Source organism: Pan paniscus, chromosome 11 (assembly GCF_029289425.2).
Source record: "Pan paniscus chromosome 11, NHGRI_mPanPan1-v2.0_pri, whole genome shotgun sequence".
NCBI classification, from domain to species: Eukaryota; Metazoa; Chordata; class Mammalia; order Primates; family Hominidae; genus Pan; species Pan paniscus.
In genome coordinates, this window is record NC_073260.2 from 119,019,578 (window position 1) to 119,035,719 (window position 16,142).

Sequence of the window (16,142 nt, forward strand, 5' to 3'; positions counted from 1 at the left end):
TTAATTTTAATTTGGCATAAAGCATCAGATATCTCTGATGCCTCAACTCATACCATGTCTGCCTCACCCCAACTGTACTTGATGGTGGTAGTTCTGTGCAAGGTCTAACTCATTTCCTCCTGACAACCTCCTCAAGCATGTTCTATGTCTGTACCAGGGCTATCCCAATGCTGCAGGTTGGCCCCTCTCACCATTACTTCTGACTCACTTATAGAAGTTCACTCAACCCCACACATTTAGGCTCTGCTGAATCAAAGGTCTGGCTTCCTATGGGGAATTCTAGCAGGGGATACTCTGCTTGTTCTACTGCATCTAAAGCTGTGCTACTGGCCTGGCCACCTTGAGCTCTTAATATTGGCAGACCAGTGAGCAAAGAAAAAAATTACCATACTGGTGGAGAAATCAATCTTGATTATCATGAAAATCTTGAACACTGCTACATAATGGAGACAAGGAAGAGTATGTCTGGAACTCAGGGGTCCGCTGATTCACTGGTTCTTTTTACTTCCATATCCAGTCATAATGAAAAGATATTTGCAACAACCCCAGTCTGTTAAGGGCATGCTGATCAAAAGCTCAGATCTCTTAGGGTCGTAAGTCTGGGTCACCCTATCAGGCAAAGAAACCATTCCATCTGGGGTGTTAGGTGAGGGAAATCTGGAATGTATGGTGGATGAGTGAGCCAACAAATATCAACTGTGGCTTGGGATCAACAGCAGCAGCAGGAACTACAGCTTGTTCCACAAACTGGTGTATATTAAATCTTCTGCAGAGATTGTGGCTGCCTCCCAGCTGGAAGGCTCAGTGGCAGAGCTGACTTAATGAAGGGCATGAGTGGATTTGAACAGTACAATTGGGGACTGTGCAGTCCTGCCTTATTTCCTCTCAGCCTCACCTTTCACTTCAGCCAGCTGGGATAGAATTCTAGGTAGGCTTACACTCACTTCAAGATCAGTAATTCACCTCAAATTGGATACTTTTCTTTCTGCCCTGTGACTTTTCTGATGCTACGGATACTGGGGAAGGCTCACTCAGCCCACATGCATGTCTAGCCCAGCAGCAGAATGGAGTTCATATTCCTGTCAACCAATGGGCGTGAAGCAGATGAACAAGTCCTTCCACCTGAAATTCTTTGTTTGAGTAGACATCTTAGGAGGCTGTCTACATGCTGGTACTTGAATATTTGAGTTTCTGTTGTCCACACAACAACTTTGATAATATACTCTTATATTACCCTCTCTTAAACTCCTAAATCTCTTGCTTCTGCCCTCTGGGGTTGCCAATTAAATACCTGCATGCCACACAAGTCCTTATCATAGGCTCTGTCTTACCAGCTAAGACAAAGGGCAAACTGTGAAATACAGTGACAATATAGTGAATTTTCTATAAAGCCAAATTGAATCAGTACTAGGGACTGTCCTTTAGTCTGAGAGTATATCCCTTCTCAGTAGGGCGAATAAAATGATGGCTCTCCCCAAGGATGTCCATATTCTAATCCCTGGAACATGTGAATATGTCACCTTACATGGCAAAAGGAATTTTGAAGATGGACCTTGAGATGGGAAGATCACCCCAAATAACCAGGGGGATGGAGTACCTAATGCAATCACAAGGGTCCTTAAGAGGTGGCAAAGAGAAGCAAGCTAGTTAGGAAAGAGATGTGGCTGATCATGATGGCTCACGCCTGTAATCCTAGCAATTTGGTAGGCTGAGGCGGGCGGATCACCTGAGGTCAGGAGTTTGAGACCAGCCTGGCCAACATGGTGAAACCCCATCTCTACTAAAAATACAAAAATTAGCCAGGCATGGTGGCATGTGCCTGTAATCCCAGCTACTCAGGAGGCTGAGACAGGAGAATTGCTTGAACCCAGGAGGCAGGGGTTGCAGTGAGCCGGGATCGTGCCACTGCATTCCAGCCTGGGGGGCAGAATAAGACTCCATCTCAAAAAAAAAAAAAAAAAAAAAAAAAAGGAAAGAGAGAGAGAGATGTGGTGACAGAAGCAGAAGGCTGAATCATAGGGTTGCTGCCTCTGAAGATAGAGGGAGGGGCCATGAGGCAATTAATGCAGGTGGCCTCTAGCAGCTGGAAAAGACAGGAAAGTGGAATCTTCCCTTAGGGCGTCTGCAATCCTGCTGACACCTTGATTTGAGCCCAGTGAAACTCAAGTCTGGCTTTCTGACCTCCATAAGTATCAGATAATAAATCTGTGTTGTCTTAAACTATGAAGCTTGTGGTAATTTGATATAAGAGCATTAGAAAACATATGCACTTGGTGATGAAATTACCTGTCTCTTATGAAATGATTATGATACTAGGTGTTAGTTGTCCTTACTGGGCAGATAAAAGTTGTTGTTTTCCCAAGATTGTTTGAAATTCTGCTGTATGAAGTTCAAAAGTATGGGATCCCTTCCAAAAATATCCAGCATAGTCAGTAAAGGCTCTGAAGAATTTTGTTAGAGACCAAATTTCTTGGAAAAACCCATAACCAGCTGACTGGCAGCAAGTACAGCAAAGGAATATTTATCCTGCTGGCTCATGACACTGTGCATGAATCACAGTGATTAGCTATTGTAGTAGATATTTTCTGTTTCCTCTCCAGATCTATTCTGTACATGTCAATATTGCTCTGAGCCCTGAGAAGTTGACTTTTATGGAATACAACAGTGGACCCTTGTATTCTCTGACTTCTAGCTGGGTTCAGCCAATGGGAGGTGCTAGCAGGAGATTGGAGGGTGGGAGAAGAATGAGTTGGGGTATTCATTCATCCAGTTTCCACCCTTTGGAGTTGCTGCATGTGGCAGCTTCCCTATTCTGTGGCTACAGCTCCTGGGAAGTGGGGCTTTCCCTACAGCTCCCTTCTGATTCCAGTAACTTCTCCAACAGTGGTAATTGCCCTCCCAACATTGAAGCCCCAGTGTTCTGCACTATCCTTTGTAGTTTCTCCAAATGGTGATCACACCTTTGTAAACAGTCCCTTTATTACACTCTCCTCAAATCACTCGAGTATGCCATCTGTTTCTTGTCTGAACCCTAACTGATAGACCTAGGAAGTGGGGGCAGCTCTTACTTTGAAGGTCAATGCTGGCCAAAGTAAGTTCCCTCACGTGAGTATTCCAGAACACACAGCTGAAGTTTCTGCCAGGGGGTGGCTTTAGGCGCAGAACACTGGTGACCTGGTAGAGGCCTTCAGGGGTCCTGGAGTGGCTGGTGTTGGCAGGAACGCTGACGTTTGGCCAGGATACTTCTGCCAGAGGATAACCTGTAGCCTGGCAGGTGAGCTCTACCTCATCTGTTTCTGGAACCTTTAGGATGTGAGTGTTTATTTTCCTGTAGGAAGCTGGACAATAGAGAAGAAAAAGAAATAAGACTTTATTTTCTGATTCCTATAGAGCTTGGTACTTCATGCCATGTGAAATGAATAAAATTATCACTATCGATATTAAGTAATAATGGTTATCATTTGTAAACACATTGTATATCCCTGATATCATGCTATTTTCCACATATATTGAATTATTTAATTCTTACAATGCAATAAATATGGGATTGTTGATATTCCCAATTCTTGTGGACGGTTACTGAAGATAGAGAAGTTGAGTGTTTTGTTCATAGTCATAGAGCTTATAACTGGTAGGACCAATATTTGAACATTGGAATTCTGATTCCAGACCTCAACAGTGGTCCAAGCTACCACAGTTTGTGGCTTCTTTCTTACAGTGCTATAAATTATTTCACAATTGGAGGCCAGAAAGAGGACGGAAAAATAAAAATCACTAGATTACCCACTATCTCACTTTATTTGGTATTTTTTCCAAACATCTTCAGTCAAAAATTTACTTTTTACTTCCTCCTTTCCTCTGTTTTCTTTGAGATTAAGAAGAGAAAAAAAATAAAGACCTAGATAATGTCTATACGTAGTAAAGAGTTGGGTATATTTATTCTGCACTTCTCCCTAACACATGCAGATACATACACACAAACACACACAGTTCATACACACACCTGCTTCTTTGCAGTATATGCTGAGTGAATTAAACAGATACGGCTCCCTGCCTCAAGAAAGCTGATATCTAAGTATAGTCATTTTGGAAAATAGTATAGAGGTCCTCAAAAAACTAAAAATAGAATGACCACATGATCCAGCAGTCCTACTTCTGGGTATATATCCAAAGGAATTGAATTTAGTATGTTGAAGAGATGTCTGTATTCCTTTATTCATTTCAGCATGATTCACAATAACCAAGATGTAGAACCAAACTAAATGTCCATCAACAGAGAATGAATAAAGAAAATGTGGTATATATACACAATGGAATACTTACAGCCCTTAGAAAGAAGTAAAATCTGTCATTCATGACAACATGGATGGAACTGAAGGGTGTTATGCTATGTTAAATAAGCCAGGCACAAAAAGACAGATAATGTATGATCTCATTTATTTGTGAAATCTAAAAAAGTAGATCCCATAGAAACAGAGTAGAAAGGTGGTTATCAGAGGCTGGGGATGGGGAAGATGTTGCTCGGTCTCAGAGTAGAGGAAATGTTTTAGTGATCTATTGCCATGTGGGATGACCACAGTTAATGCATTCTGTATTCAAATTTGCTAAAAGCATGAATTTTTTACATTCTCTGTTTTGAGATTAAGAAGAGAAAAAAATAAAGACCACAAAAAAACAACTTGGTGATGTGATATGTTAACTAGTTTGATTTATTCTTTTTTTTTTTTTTTTTTTTGAGACAGAGTTTCGCTCGTCACCCAGGCTGGAGTGCAACAGCGTGATCTCGGCTCACTGCAACCTCCACCTCCCAGGTTCAAGCAATTCTCCTGCCTCAGCTTCCTGAGTAGCTGGGATTGCAGGCACCTGCCACCGTGCCTGGCTAATTTTTTCTATTTTCAGTAGAGATGGGGTTTCACCATGTTGGTCAGCCTGGTTTTGAACTCCTGACCTTAGGTGATCCACCTGCCTCGGCCTCCCAAAGTGCTGGGATTACAGGCATGAGCCACTGTGCCCGGCTTGATTGACTCTTTCTATAATCTATACATAGATCAAAACATCGTATTGTACCCCATAAATATACATTATTGCCAGTTAAAAATAAATTTTAAAATTAAAATAAAACATTACAACCTTATAAAAACTTTAAAAATAAATAAAATAGGCATGATATTCCAAGAGACTAGAAGACACAAGAACAAACCTTCCAGTGGTCTTAGATAATAGCTAAAAATAAGCAAATATCAATAGCATATGCAGTTACCAGGCAGTGTGGAAAGTCACCTGTTGATATTTGGTGAGAGGAAGAGGGAATGAGCACTGGCTTCCATTCGGTAGGAAATATTCTTTTAAGAAATTCAATTTCAATACAATTTTTGAAGTAAGGGTAGTCTTGAAGTAAAGGCAGAGGTGTGACACAACTTTTTTCTCCTAAATTGTTGGAAGTATAAATAGGTACAAACTTTGTGGCAAACAATTTCACATTAAAATAATGGTAACAACCATGTGAAAACCATCTGATGTGTATGATTTACTTATTGTTTTCTATGTGTTGAGATTTGTGCCACGTCCTTTTACATCCTATGGAAGAGAAGGAATGTTCATGCCGTTCTTCACAATTTTTGCCCCTCTGTTCCCCTCCTGTGTTGTGGGTCTCAATGTTAAGAGTTGACAATTTGATTCGTTATAGCAAACAACACCCACTAGATCTGGGTTCACTAGAGAGCAGGGTCACTGCACAATGAAACATCCACCAGAACCTGCGTGCACTTTGGCTCTCCCTTGAAGTTCTTGTCTCCATGTGGTCAGCACACCCAGCTGGGCCTCCTGGTATGTCCCAAAAAGCTCTGACATCTTTCCCCCTAATGTATAAATATACATAATACATATAATACATTATGTCATTTAAATGATATGCAGACCCTATGAGGTGGGTAAAGTTCCTATTACTATTTTGTAATGCATTCTTAATTGGAATCACCATAAGAGGATGTGTCTTTGTGTAATTGCAGATGTCTAGGGATGGTGCAACATAAGCAGATAGAGGAATATGCTCTGAGGTTCTTAGGAGCACCCAGCAGTAGTAGAAGATAAGGCAATTCAGGCACTGAAGCAGCCTACTGAAGGACTTGACCTGTTAGACTCACCAGTCTCCTTGAAGCCAAAACTTTGGTCTATCTTTCATAATCAAACAGTACCCGAAGTGTGTATTTCGAGTACTCAATTTATCTCTCATTTTGTATTATTTATCTACACTTATTTTCCCTTGGTTCAATGTCTTTTGTAATCATTTTATATGATCATACTGTAGATTATTTCTGTAAGCTCTCAAGTCTTTTGGGGAATGAAGTAGAACAAGAACAGGAGCAGAGTACTGTGGGTGAGGGTCGAGCCCACTATTGCAGGTGGCTTGGACCAAGAAACTGATCTTGGTGTCCTGGTTGAGAAGTGATTTCAGAAGTAGGGATGCCAGGAATTGGGAGCTTGGCTGAGGCTTTGACTTGGGATACATGAGGGAGCAGATAGGGAGACAGAGAGAGAGCTCTTCCACTACAAGAATCAGCAAGGTTTGGGGAAGGGACAGGAGCCCACATCCTACCTTTTTGCAGTATCAGAAATGTCTCCACAGCCTCTTTCTTATTTGGGAGGTGGTGGAAAAGGAATCGCTTCCCACAGTGGGGAAGCTGGACTGAGGGTGATATTCTTAGGAAAAGATGAGTAAATTTTAGAATTTAAGAGGTGGAAGTTCTCCAAAAATTCAAGTGATCTGACTTATTGCTCAATGAAAAACACCTTCTACAGCAATTCTCCTAGATAATTGCTTTGATGATTGTTCCACATAACGCTTGAAAACAATGTGTGTTCTGTAGTTGCTGGGTGTATGTTCTATATATCATATGTCTATTAGGTCAAGATGGCTATTTGTGTTGTTCAGATTTTCTATTTTCTTAATTGTTTGTTCTATCAGTTGTAATAGAGATGAGTTGAAATCTCAAATGTAATTGTGGATTTGACTGGTTCTCCTAAGTCTGCCAATTGTTGTTTAATATTTTGAAGCTATACTGTTAAATGGACACACATTTAGGATTGTTATGTGTTCCTTTAGAACTCACTCTTTTATCATTATGAAGTGTCCCTTGTTATCTTTAGTAATATTTTTCTTCTGATATTAGTAAACTGCTAAATAACTTTTGCCTGAAAACATCTATGAATGGAAACTCCTACTTCCTCTAGAAGCAGTCTTTGCCATGATTATACAATAAGCAAGTTAAACTTCCATTGGAAAGATTTTCTTCATGCCAAGCAAAATTGTGCCTCTTTGTAGCTTCTACCCATTGGTATTTGTCTAGTTTAGTAACACAACATATGGTAAGCACCGTAGTTAAAAACATGAGTTCAGAATCTAAGCAGTTTGAGTAGGCTTTAGCCAAGGGCTAGTTATATGACCTCTTAAACCCTCAGTTTTCTTGTTTAGGAAATGGATACAGCAATACTTATCCTTAACAAGGGTGTTAAATAATTAGATGTCTAGAACGTAGTAAACACTCAATTAGTGTTAGCAATTATTGCAGGTAACCCTTCTGATATTTGAATATAACTGGGAAGACTCCATCTAGTCTTTTCAACCCTAAGTAAAACATGCCTACCTCCTTTAACTATATCTCACAAGACACAGTCTTCAGACCCATTTCCAGATAGTAGTCTTTGGTTATAGTTTAGTTTTGCCAAGTTCTTTAAAAAGGATAGTGTAACACAATCTATATTCTAGATATTATCTAAGCAGCACAAATATCCAGGGTTTTAATGTAACCTAAGGTCATAAGATCAGTTTTGCTAAATATATGATCTGCTGCTCAGTTAGGTTGGCTATATCCTTACAACCTGAATAACAGACCCCTTAGCACTTGGAGATTGTCTCCAAGTTGACTCAAGACCATCAGCCAGCCTTCGTTGTCCCTGACTCAACAACTACTAGCTGTTCAGTCTGTTATAGATCTAGTCAACTGTATTATTATCCCACCTTTTACCACCCAATACACAAGGTGTGTGTGCTTTGTGTGTCCTGGGTCTGTTTGCCTTCAGATCCATCTCTCACTTTTTCTTCTCTGCTCTGTGTTGCAGGAAGGCAGACTCCTGTGGCCTGTATAGCCTAGGAACGTGACAGCCAATAGGAAGCGGGACAGGAACACTAGAGGGTGGACTGGAGGGAGAAGGGAAGGTATTTCTCCCCTATGGTCTATACTTTTGTGGCCTCTCCAGCAGAAGATGCATCTCTTCCCTGGCTCCAGATACCAATGGACAGGCCCACTGGGTTCCAGTGTCTGTCAAGCGACTTTAATCCCTGGGCTCCATTAACCCTGCCTTCCCCCTTTTCACTATAGCCTAGTGGTAGGAGCAGCTTTCTGCTATTGCTAATTTCTGAATTGCTTCCCTGTTCTCTGTTTGGCTTCTCAGTCTCCCTCATTAAAAGAATTACTATTTTCAGCTTTAGATTTCCACAGGTTTAAATGGTTTCTGTTTCCCTGGTTTGTTCTGGCTGTCTGACAGATATGTTACAAGCAATGCTGTAATTTCTGAAATAAAGATGAAATGTGTACATGGTAGTATCTGTTTTATAGTCATAATGACAGTAAATAAATGGAAAAAATGTAGTTTTACATGCCTTGGTCTTAGAGGATCTATGCAAGTTTCTAGTAATCAGTTAAATCTTTTAGGACTGCTTTCAATTCATCTGTTAAATTGCCTGAAAAGGAATAGCAGGTTAACGAGTTTGTAATCCCCAGGAGCTTCCCCTCCCCCCAAGCCCATTGAAATTCAGGACACTGTTTTCTTTTTTAAAATAATTTCTTTCTTTATTTTTAAAAAACGTGTTATTTTACTCCTAGGCTTCCCGCTACTGCAGGCAGAGCTCAGGACATTTTCTTGACTCCGATTTTCTTACACCCTTCTGTTTCCCCAAGGGAAAAAAAGACACTGAGACTTGGCTCTTTTAGCAAATGCTTTCCTTGGGCCTTAGGGGCTTAAACGTACAGTTGTCTTTTCACTCCTGCCTTGCTTCTCTTTGATTGTTTCCTTCCTCTGCCCTTGGTTTCTTCCTTCTTAGGGTGAAGGCCATTTTAATGGTGGTCATGCTGCCTCCTTCCTGTACTTGCTGAAGTTGAATTCTTGTCATTCTTGGGCATTTTTTGTTGTTGTTTTTTTTTAATTTATTTTTTATTTCAGTAAGTTTTTGGGGAACAGGTGGTGTTTGGTTACATGGATAAGTTTTGTTTTGTTTTGCTTTTTTTGGAGACAGAGTCCCACTCTGTCACCCAGGCTGGAGTGCAGTGGTGCGATCTCGGCTCACTCTGGGCTCACTGCCACCTCTGCCTCCCGGGTTCAAGCAATTCTCCTGTCTCAGCCTCCAGAGTAGCTGGGATTACAGGCGTGTGTCACTATGCCTGGCTAATTTTTGTATTATTAATAGAGATGGGGTTTCACCATGTTGGCCAGGCTGGTCTCAAACTCCCGACCTCAGGTGATCCGCCCACCTCAGCCCCCCAACGTGCTGGGATTACAGGCGTGAGCCACCACCCCTGGCCATGCATAAGTTCTTTAGTGGTAATTTCTGAGATTTTGGTGCACCAGTCACCCAAGCAGTATACACCGTACCGAATGTGGAGTGTTCTTTTTTTTTTTTTTTTTTTGAGACGGAGTCTCGCTCTGTCGCCCAGGCTGGAGTGCAGTGGTGCGATCTCTGCTCGTTGCAAAATCCGCCTCCCAGGTTCCTGCCATTCTCCTGCCTCAGCCTCCCGAGTAGCTGCGACTGCAGGTGCCTGCCACCACGCCCGGCTAATTTTTTGTATTTTTAGTAGAGACGGGGTTTCACCGTGTTAGCCAGGATGATCTTGATCTCCTGACCTCGTGATCTGTCCACCTCGGCCTCCCAAAGTGCTGGGATTACAGGTGTGAGGAACCACGCCTGGCCCAAATGTGGAGTTTTTAATCTCTCACCCCCAACCATCCTTTCCCCCAAGTCCTGAAAGTCCATTGTATCATTCTTATGCCTTTCCATCCTCATAGCTTAGCTCGCACTTATGAGTGAGAGCATACAATGTTTGGTTTTACATTCCTGAGTTACTTCACTTAGAATAATAGTCTCTAATTCCATCCAGGATGCTGCAAATGCTATGATTTCATTCCTTTTCATAGCTAAGTAGTATTCCATGGTGTATATATATAATATGCATATATATATGTAGGTATAATATATATACCACATTTTCTTTATCCACTCACTGATTGATGGGCATTTGGGCTGGTTCCATATATTTGCAATTGCAAATTGTGCTGCTATAAAAATGCATGTGCAAGTATCTTTTTTTTTGTATAATGACTTCTTTTCCTTTGGGTAAATACCTAGTAGTGGGATTGCTGGATCAAATGGTAGACCTACTTTTAGTTTTTAAAGGAATCTCCACGCTGTTTTCCATAGTGGTTGTACTAGTTTACATTCCCACCAACAGTGTAAGAGTGTTTCTTTTCACCACATCCATGCCAACATCTATTATTTTTTTGTTATGGCCATTCTTGCAGGAGTAAGGTGGTATCGCAGTGTGGTTTTGATTTGCATTTCCCTGAGAATTAGTGATGTTGAGCATTTTTCCATATGCTTTTTGGTCATTTGTGTATCTCCTTGTGAGAATTGTCTATTCATGTCCTTAGCCCATTTTTTGATGGGATCGTTTGTTTTTTTCTTGCTGATTTATTTGCATACCTTGTAGATTCTGGATATTAGTCCTTTGTCAGATGTATAGATTGTGAAGATTTTCTCCCACTGTGTGGGTTGTCTGTTAACTCTGCTGATTATTTCTTTTGCTGTGCAGAAGCTTTTTAGTTTAATTAAGTCCCTATTTATCTATTTACCTTTGTCTTTGTTGCATTTGCTTTTGGGTTCTTGGTCACGAAGTCTTTGCCTAAGCTAATGTCTAGAAGGGCTTTTTCGATGTTATCTTCTAGAATCGTTATGGTTTCAGGTCTTAGATTTAAGTCTTTGATCCATCTTGAGTTGATTTTTTATAAGGTAAGATATGAGGATCCAGTTTATTCTTCTCCATGTGGCTAGCCAATTATCCCAGCACCGTTTGTTGAATAGGACGTACTTTCCCCACTTTATGTTTTTGTTTGCTTTGTCAAAGATCAGTTGGCTATAAGTATTTGGCTTTATTCCTAGGTTCTCCGTTTTGTTCCATTGGTCTATGTGCCTATTTTTATACTAGTATTATGCTGTTTTGGTGACTATGGTGTTACAGTATGGTTTGAAGTTAGGCAATGTGATGCCTCCAGGTTTGTTCTTTTTGCTTAGTCTTTCTTGCTTTGGCTATGTGGGCTCTTTTTTGGTTCCATATGAATTTTAGGATTTCTTTTTCTACTTTTGTGAAGAATGATGGTAGTATTTTGATGGGGATTGCATTGACTTTGTAGATTGCTTTTGCAATCTACAAAGTATGGTCATTTTCACAATATTGATTGTACCTATTCATGAACATGGAATGTGTTTCCATTTGTTTGTGTCATCTGTGATTTCTTTCAGTAGTGATTTGTAGTTTTCCTTGTAGAGGTCTTTCATGTCCTTCGTTAGGTATATTCCTAAGTATTTTATTTTATTTTTGCAGCTATTGGTTGATGTTGGTGTATAGCAGAGCTACTGATTTGTGTACATTAATTTTGTATCCTGAAACTTTGCTGAATTTGTTTACCAGTTCTAGGAGCTTTCAAGATGAATCCTTAGGGTTTTCTAGGTATATGATCATATCATCAGCAAACAGCAACAGTTTGACTTCCTCTTTACCAATTTGGATGCCCTTTATTTCTTTCTCTTTGAGTGCTCTGGCCAGGACTTCCAGTACTATGCTGAATAAAAGTGGTGAAAGTGTCTTGCCTTGTTCCAATTCTCAGGGAAAATGCTTTCAACTTTTCCCCATTCAGTATAATGTTGGCTGTGGGTTTGTCGTAGTTAGCTTTTATTACCTTAAGATATGTTCCTTCTGTGCTAATTTTGCTGAGGGTTTTAATCATAAAGGATGTTAGATTTTGTCAAATGCTTTTTCTGAATCTATTGAGATGATCATGTGATTTTTGTTTTTAATTCTGTTTGTGTGGTGTATCACATTTATTAACTTGTGGATGTTAAACCATCCCTGCATCCCTGGTGTAAAACCCACTTGATCATGGTGGATTATCTTTTTGATATGCTGTTGGATTTGGTTAGCTAGTATTTTGTTGAGGATTTTTGCATCTATGTTCATCAGGGATACTGGCCTGTAGTTTTCTTTTTTTGTTATGTCCTTCCCTGGTTTTTGTATTAGGGTGCTACTGGCTTCATAGAATGATTTAGGGAGGATTCCCTCTTTCTCTATCCCGTGGAATAGTGTCAATAGGATTGGTACCAATTCTTCTTTGAATGTCTGATAGAATTCAGCTATGAATCTGTCTGGTCCTGGATTTTTTTTTGTTGACAATTTTAAAAGTTACCATTCAATCTTGCTGCTTGTTATTGATCTGTTTATAGCTCCTATCTCTTTCTGGTTTAATCTAGAAAGGTTGTATATTTCCAGGAATGTATCCATCTCCTCTAGCTTTTCTAGTTTGTACGTGTAAAGGTGTTCATAGTGGCCTTGAATAATCTTTTGTATTTCTGTGATATGAGTAGTAATATCTCCATTTCATTTCTAATTGAGATTATTTGGATCTTCTCTCTTCTTTTCTTGGTTATCAATTTTATTTATCTTTTCAAATAACCAGATTTTTGTTTCATTTCTCTTTTGTATTTTTTTGTTTCAATTTCATTTAGTTCTGCCCTGATCTTTGTAATTTCTTTTCTTCTGCTGGGTTTGGGTTTGGATTGTTCTTGTTTCTCCAGCTCCAGGAGGTGTGACCTTAGATTGCCTATTTGTGCTCTTTCAGACTTTTTGATGTAGGCATTTAATGCTATGAATGTTTCTCTTAGCACTGCTTTTGCTGTATCCCAGAGTTTTGATAGGTTGTGTCACTATTATCGTTCAGTTCAAAGAGTTTTTAAATTTCTATCTTGATTTCATTGTTCACCCAATGATCACTCATTATTTAACTTCCATGTAATTGCATGGTTTTGAAGGTTCCTTTTGGAGTTTATTTCCAGTTTTACTCCACTGTGATCTAAGAGAGTACTTGATATAATTTTGATTTTCTTAAATTTATGGAGACTTGTTTTGTGGCCTACTATATAGTCTATCTTGGAGAATGTTCCATATGCTGATGAATAGAATGTATATTCTGCAATTGTTGGGTAGAATGTTCTGTAAATATCTGTTAAGTCTATTTGTGGTAGGGCATAATTTAAATTCATTGTTTCTGGTTTGAAGTACTTCTGTCAGCTTCAGCCCATTCCTGGTGTTGGCTCTTCCCATCCCCCTGCCCTGCCCAGGCCTTCAGGATGGTTTGGCTCTTGGTGTTCTTGTTTTTAGTGCCTCCTCTGCAACCCTGTCTGGAAACCTTTGCACAGACCAGTTCTCAACCCCAGCTCCTCTGAGAGACCCCTGGGCTCCTGGGGCCTCTCTGTTCTTTGGCCATGCTCCCGCCCCTTCCTCAGATGGATTGCCCCCAGAAATGTAGGTGCCACCTGGCTTTTCAGAAACCACAGTCCTTTATCACTGTCTCTTCCAGAATCTCCAGTCATTCCACCTCATAATTTGTTCTGTCCTTTTGAAATTAACTCTTTTCATTATATTTGATAAGAATTTCTGCCCAGACATCAACGAAGGTGCTATAAACAAACCCATTTTCAAGCTTTATGCCATGGATCAGGTATTTTAAGATAAAAACATGTCCTTCTTCTAGTCCTACTTCATTCATGGGAACCCTCACTGGGGCCTCAGATCTATCTTGCTTCTTTTAGAGACCCTGGATCAGGGTAGCCTACTCTTAGGTGATGGTCCAACTTTTTTTTTGCTTGTATTCCTCCTAAAATAAGTATGATGCAGTATGCTCTTCTCACCTATTAAGTTGATTCTTATAATTTTTCATAAGTTTCTATACTGGAAAAACATATAATGTTCAGCATCTTATGAATTTTTTTAGTAAAACAATTATTTTACTCTTACATATGTATCCAAAGGTGACTAAATATAAAAGAAGTTATCTTTTATATACAACATTATCCTTGAAAAATACATATAAATATTTAACAACAGTATATAGCTTCAAATAGCTAGAAGGGGTACATTGAATGTTCTCAACACAAAGAAATAATAAATATTTGAGATGATAAATATGCTAATTACCCCGATCTGATCACTATACATTGTATATATTGAAACATCACTATGTACCCCATAAATAAGTACAATTATTGTCAATTAAAAAAAGATAAAATACATTCACATATACCCAAAAAAATGATCTCAAAAGAAGGTGCACATAACTTCACAATTTTTTCTGCTGTTATGTCTGTTATTGCTTGTAATCATGTTTTCACAATAAACTTAATGTGTCAATTTCTTTTTTTTTTTTTTCTTTTTTTGAGACAGAGTCTCGCTCTGTCGCCCAGGCTGGAGTGCAGTGGCGAGATCTTGGCTCACTACAAGCTCTGCCTCCCGGGTTAATGCCATTCTCCTGCCTCAGCCTCCCCAGTAGCTGGGACTACAGGCGCACACCACCACACCCGGCTAATTTTTGTTGTATTTTTTAGTAGAGACAGGGTTTCACCATGTTAGCCAGGATGGTCTCGATCTCCTGACCTCATGATCCACCCGACTTGGCCTCCCAAAATGCTGGGATTACGGTCGTGAGCCACCGCGCCCAGCCTAATGTGTCAATTTCTAAAATATATATACATAGTACAATATAGTTTCCACAAGAAAAAAATATATGCATCTAAAACAATATTACATATTTTAAATAAGCTCTTACAAACAAAAGAATATGTATGAAACATGCTGGAATAATTTCCTGTGTTAAAAAAGGAGAATGAGACTGGAGAATGTGGAAAAAAGAGAATAAATAAATAAGACAAATAACAGAGGCTTTTTGGGTAAGGAACCTAATCTATTCAATTCCTTCTAAGTAAAAATAAATAAATTATTAAATGAAAAAATTCTTCTCTGTAAAAATTGTTTCTTTTCATTCATTGAAACTCACTTCCAATTTCACCTTCCCTACAGAATTTTATCTTAATGTAACATATTTTTGTTTGACAGATTTTGTATTGATTATCATTATATGTCTTTACAACAACAAAATATTTATAGCTATTGAAATTAAAACTTTTCTCTTGTGACTATGAAGCTTTAAATGTTCAGGGTGTTCTGCATTGAGATCTAATTTTTTTTTATTACACTAAGTTTTAGGGTACATGTGCACAACGTGCAGGTTTGTTACATATGTATACATGTGCCATATTGGTGTGCTGCACCCATTAACTTGTCATTAAACATTAGGTATATCTCCTAATGCTATCCCTCTCCCCTCCCCCCACCCCACAACAGTCCCCAGTGTGTGATGTTCCCCTCCCTGTGTCCATGTGTTCTCATTGTTCAATTCCCACCTATGAGTGAGAACATGCGGTGTTTGGTTTTTTGTCCTTGGGATAGTTTGCTGAGAATGATGGTTTCCAGCTTCATCCATGTCCCTACAAAGGACATGAACTCATCATTTTTTATGGCTGCATAGTATTCTATGGTGTATACATGCCACATTTTCTTAATCCAGTCTATCGTTGTTGGACATTTATTTCTATTATTATTAACACATATTTGATCAAAATGTAAAATGTTATGAATATTGATAATTATTAAACATGAAAGATGAAAATTTATTGGGAATGTGTCTCTTAATAAGATGGATATGGCTCTCTTTTCCAAATTATTCATGAATCCGAAGAAGCATATGACATGGTTGGAATGATTTTATATAATAGAATTCAGCCTCAATTCTATTTCTATTTTTCATTTTTTTGTAGCTTATAAAGGCTAAGGAATCTTGTTCGTATGAGTAAATCAATGGGAATGGAAGCAGTTTCGTTACAGCAATGCCATTTCATTCTTTGACCTGATTTACATGGCAAAAATTACTCATTTTTGATTATCAGTTATTAACTTTATAAGGGCCTCCTTCAATTTTGTTGAAAG

The 16,142-nt window shown here is 39.1% G+C and overlaps 1 protein-coding gene across 3 annotated transcripts in view; it reads right to left on the bottom strand.

Annotated features, from left to right (window-relative positions):
* PDCD1LG2 (programmed cell death 1 ligand 2) overlaps window positions 1-16,142 on the bottom strand; it is a 77,842-nt gene that overhangs the window by 18,510 nt on the left and 43,190 nt on the right. For all 3 annotated transcript variants that reach the window (XM_034967103.3, XM_034967104.3, XM_034967105.3), the window contains exon 4: window positions 3,069-3,338. In XM_034967103.3, coding sequence (XP_034822994.1) covers window positions 3,069-3,338 — 270 coding nt within the window. The remainder of the gene's footprint in view (window positions 1-3,068; window positions 3,339-16,142) is intronic.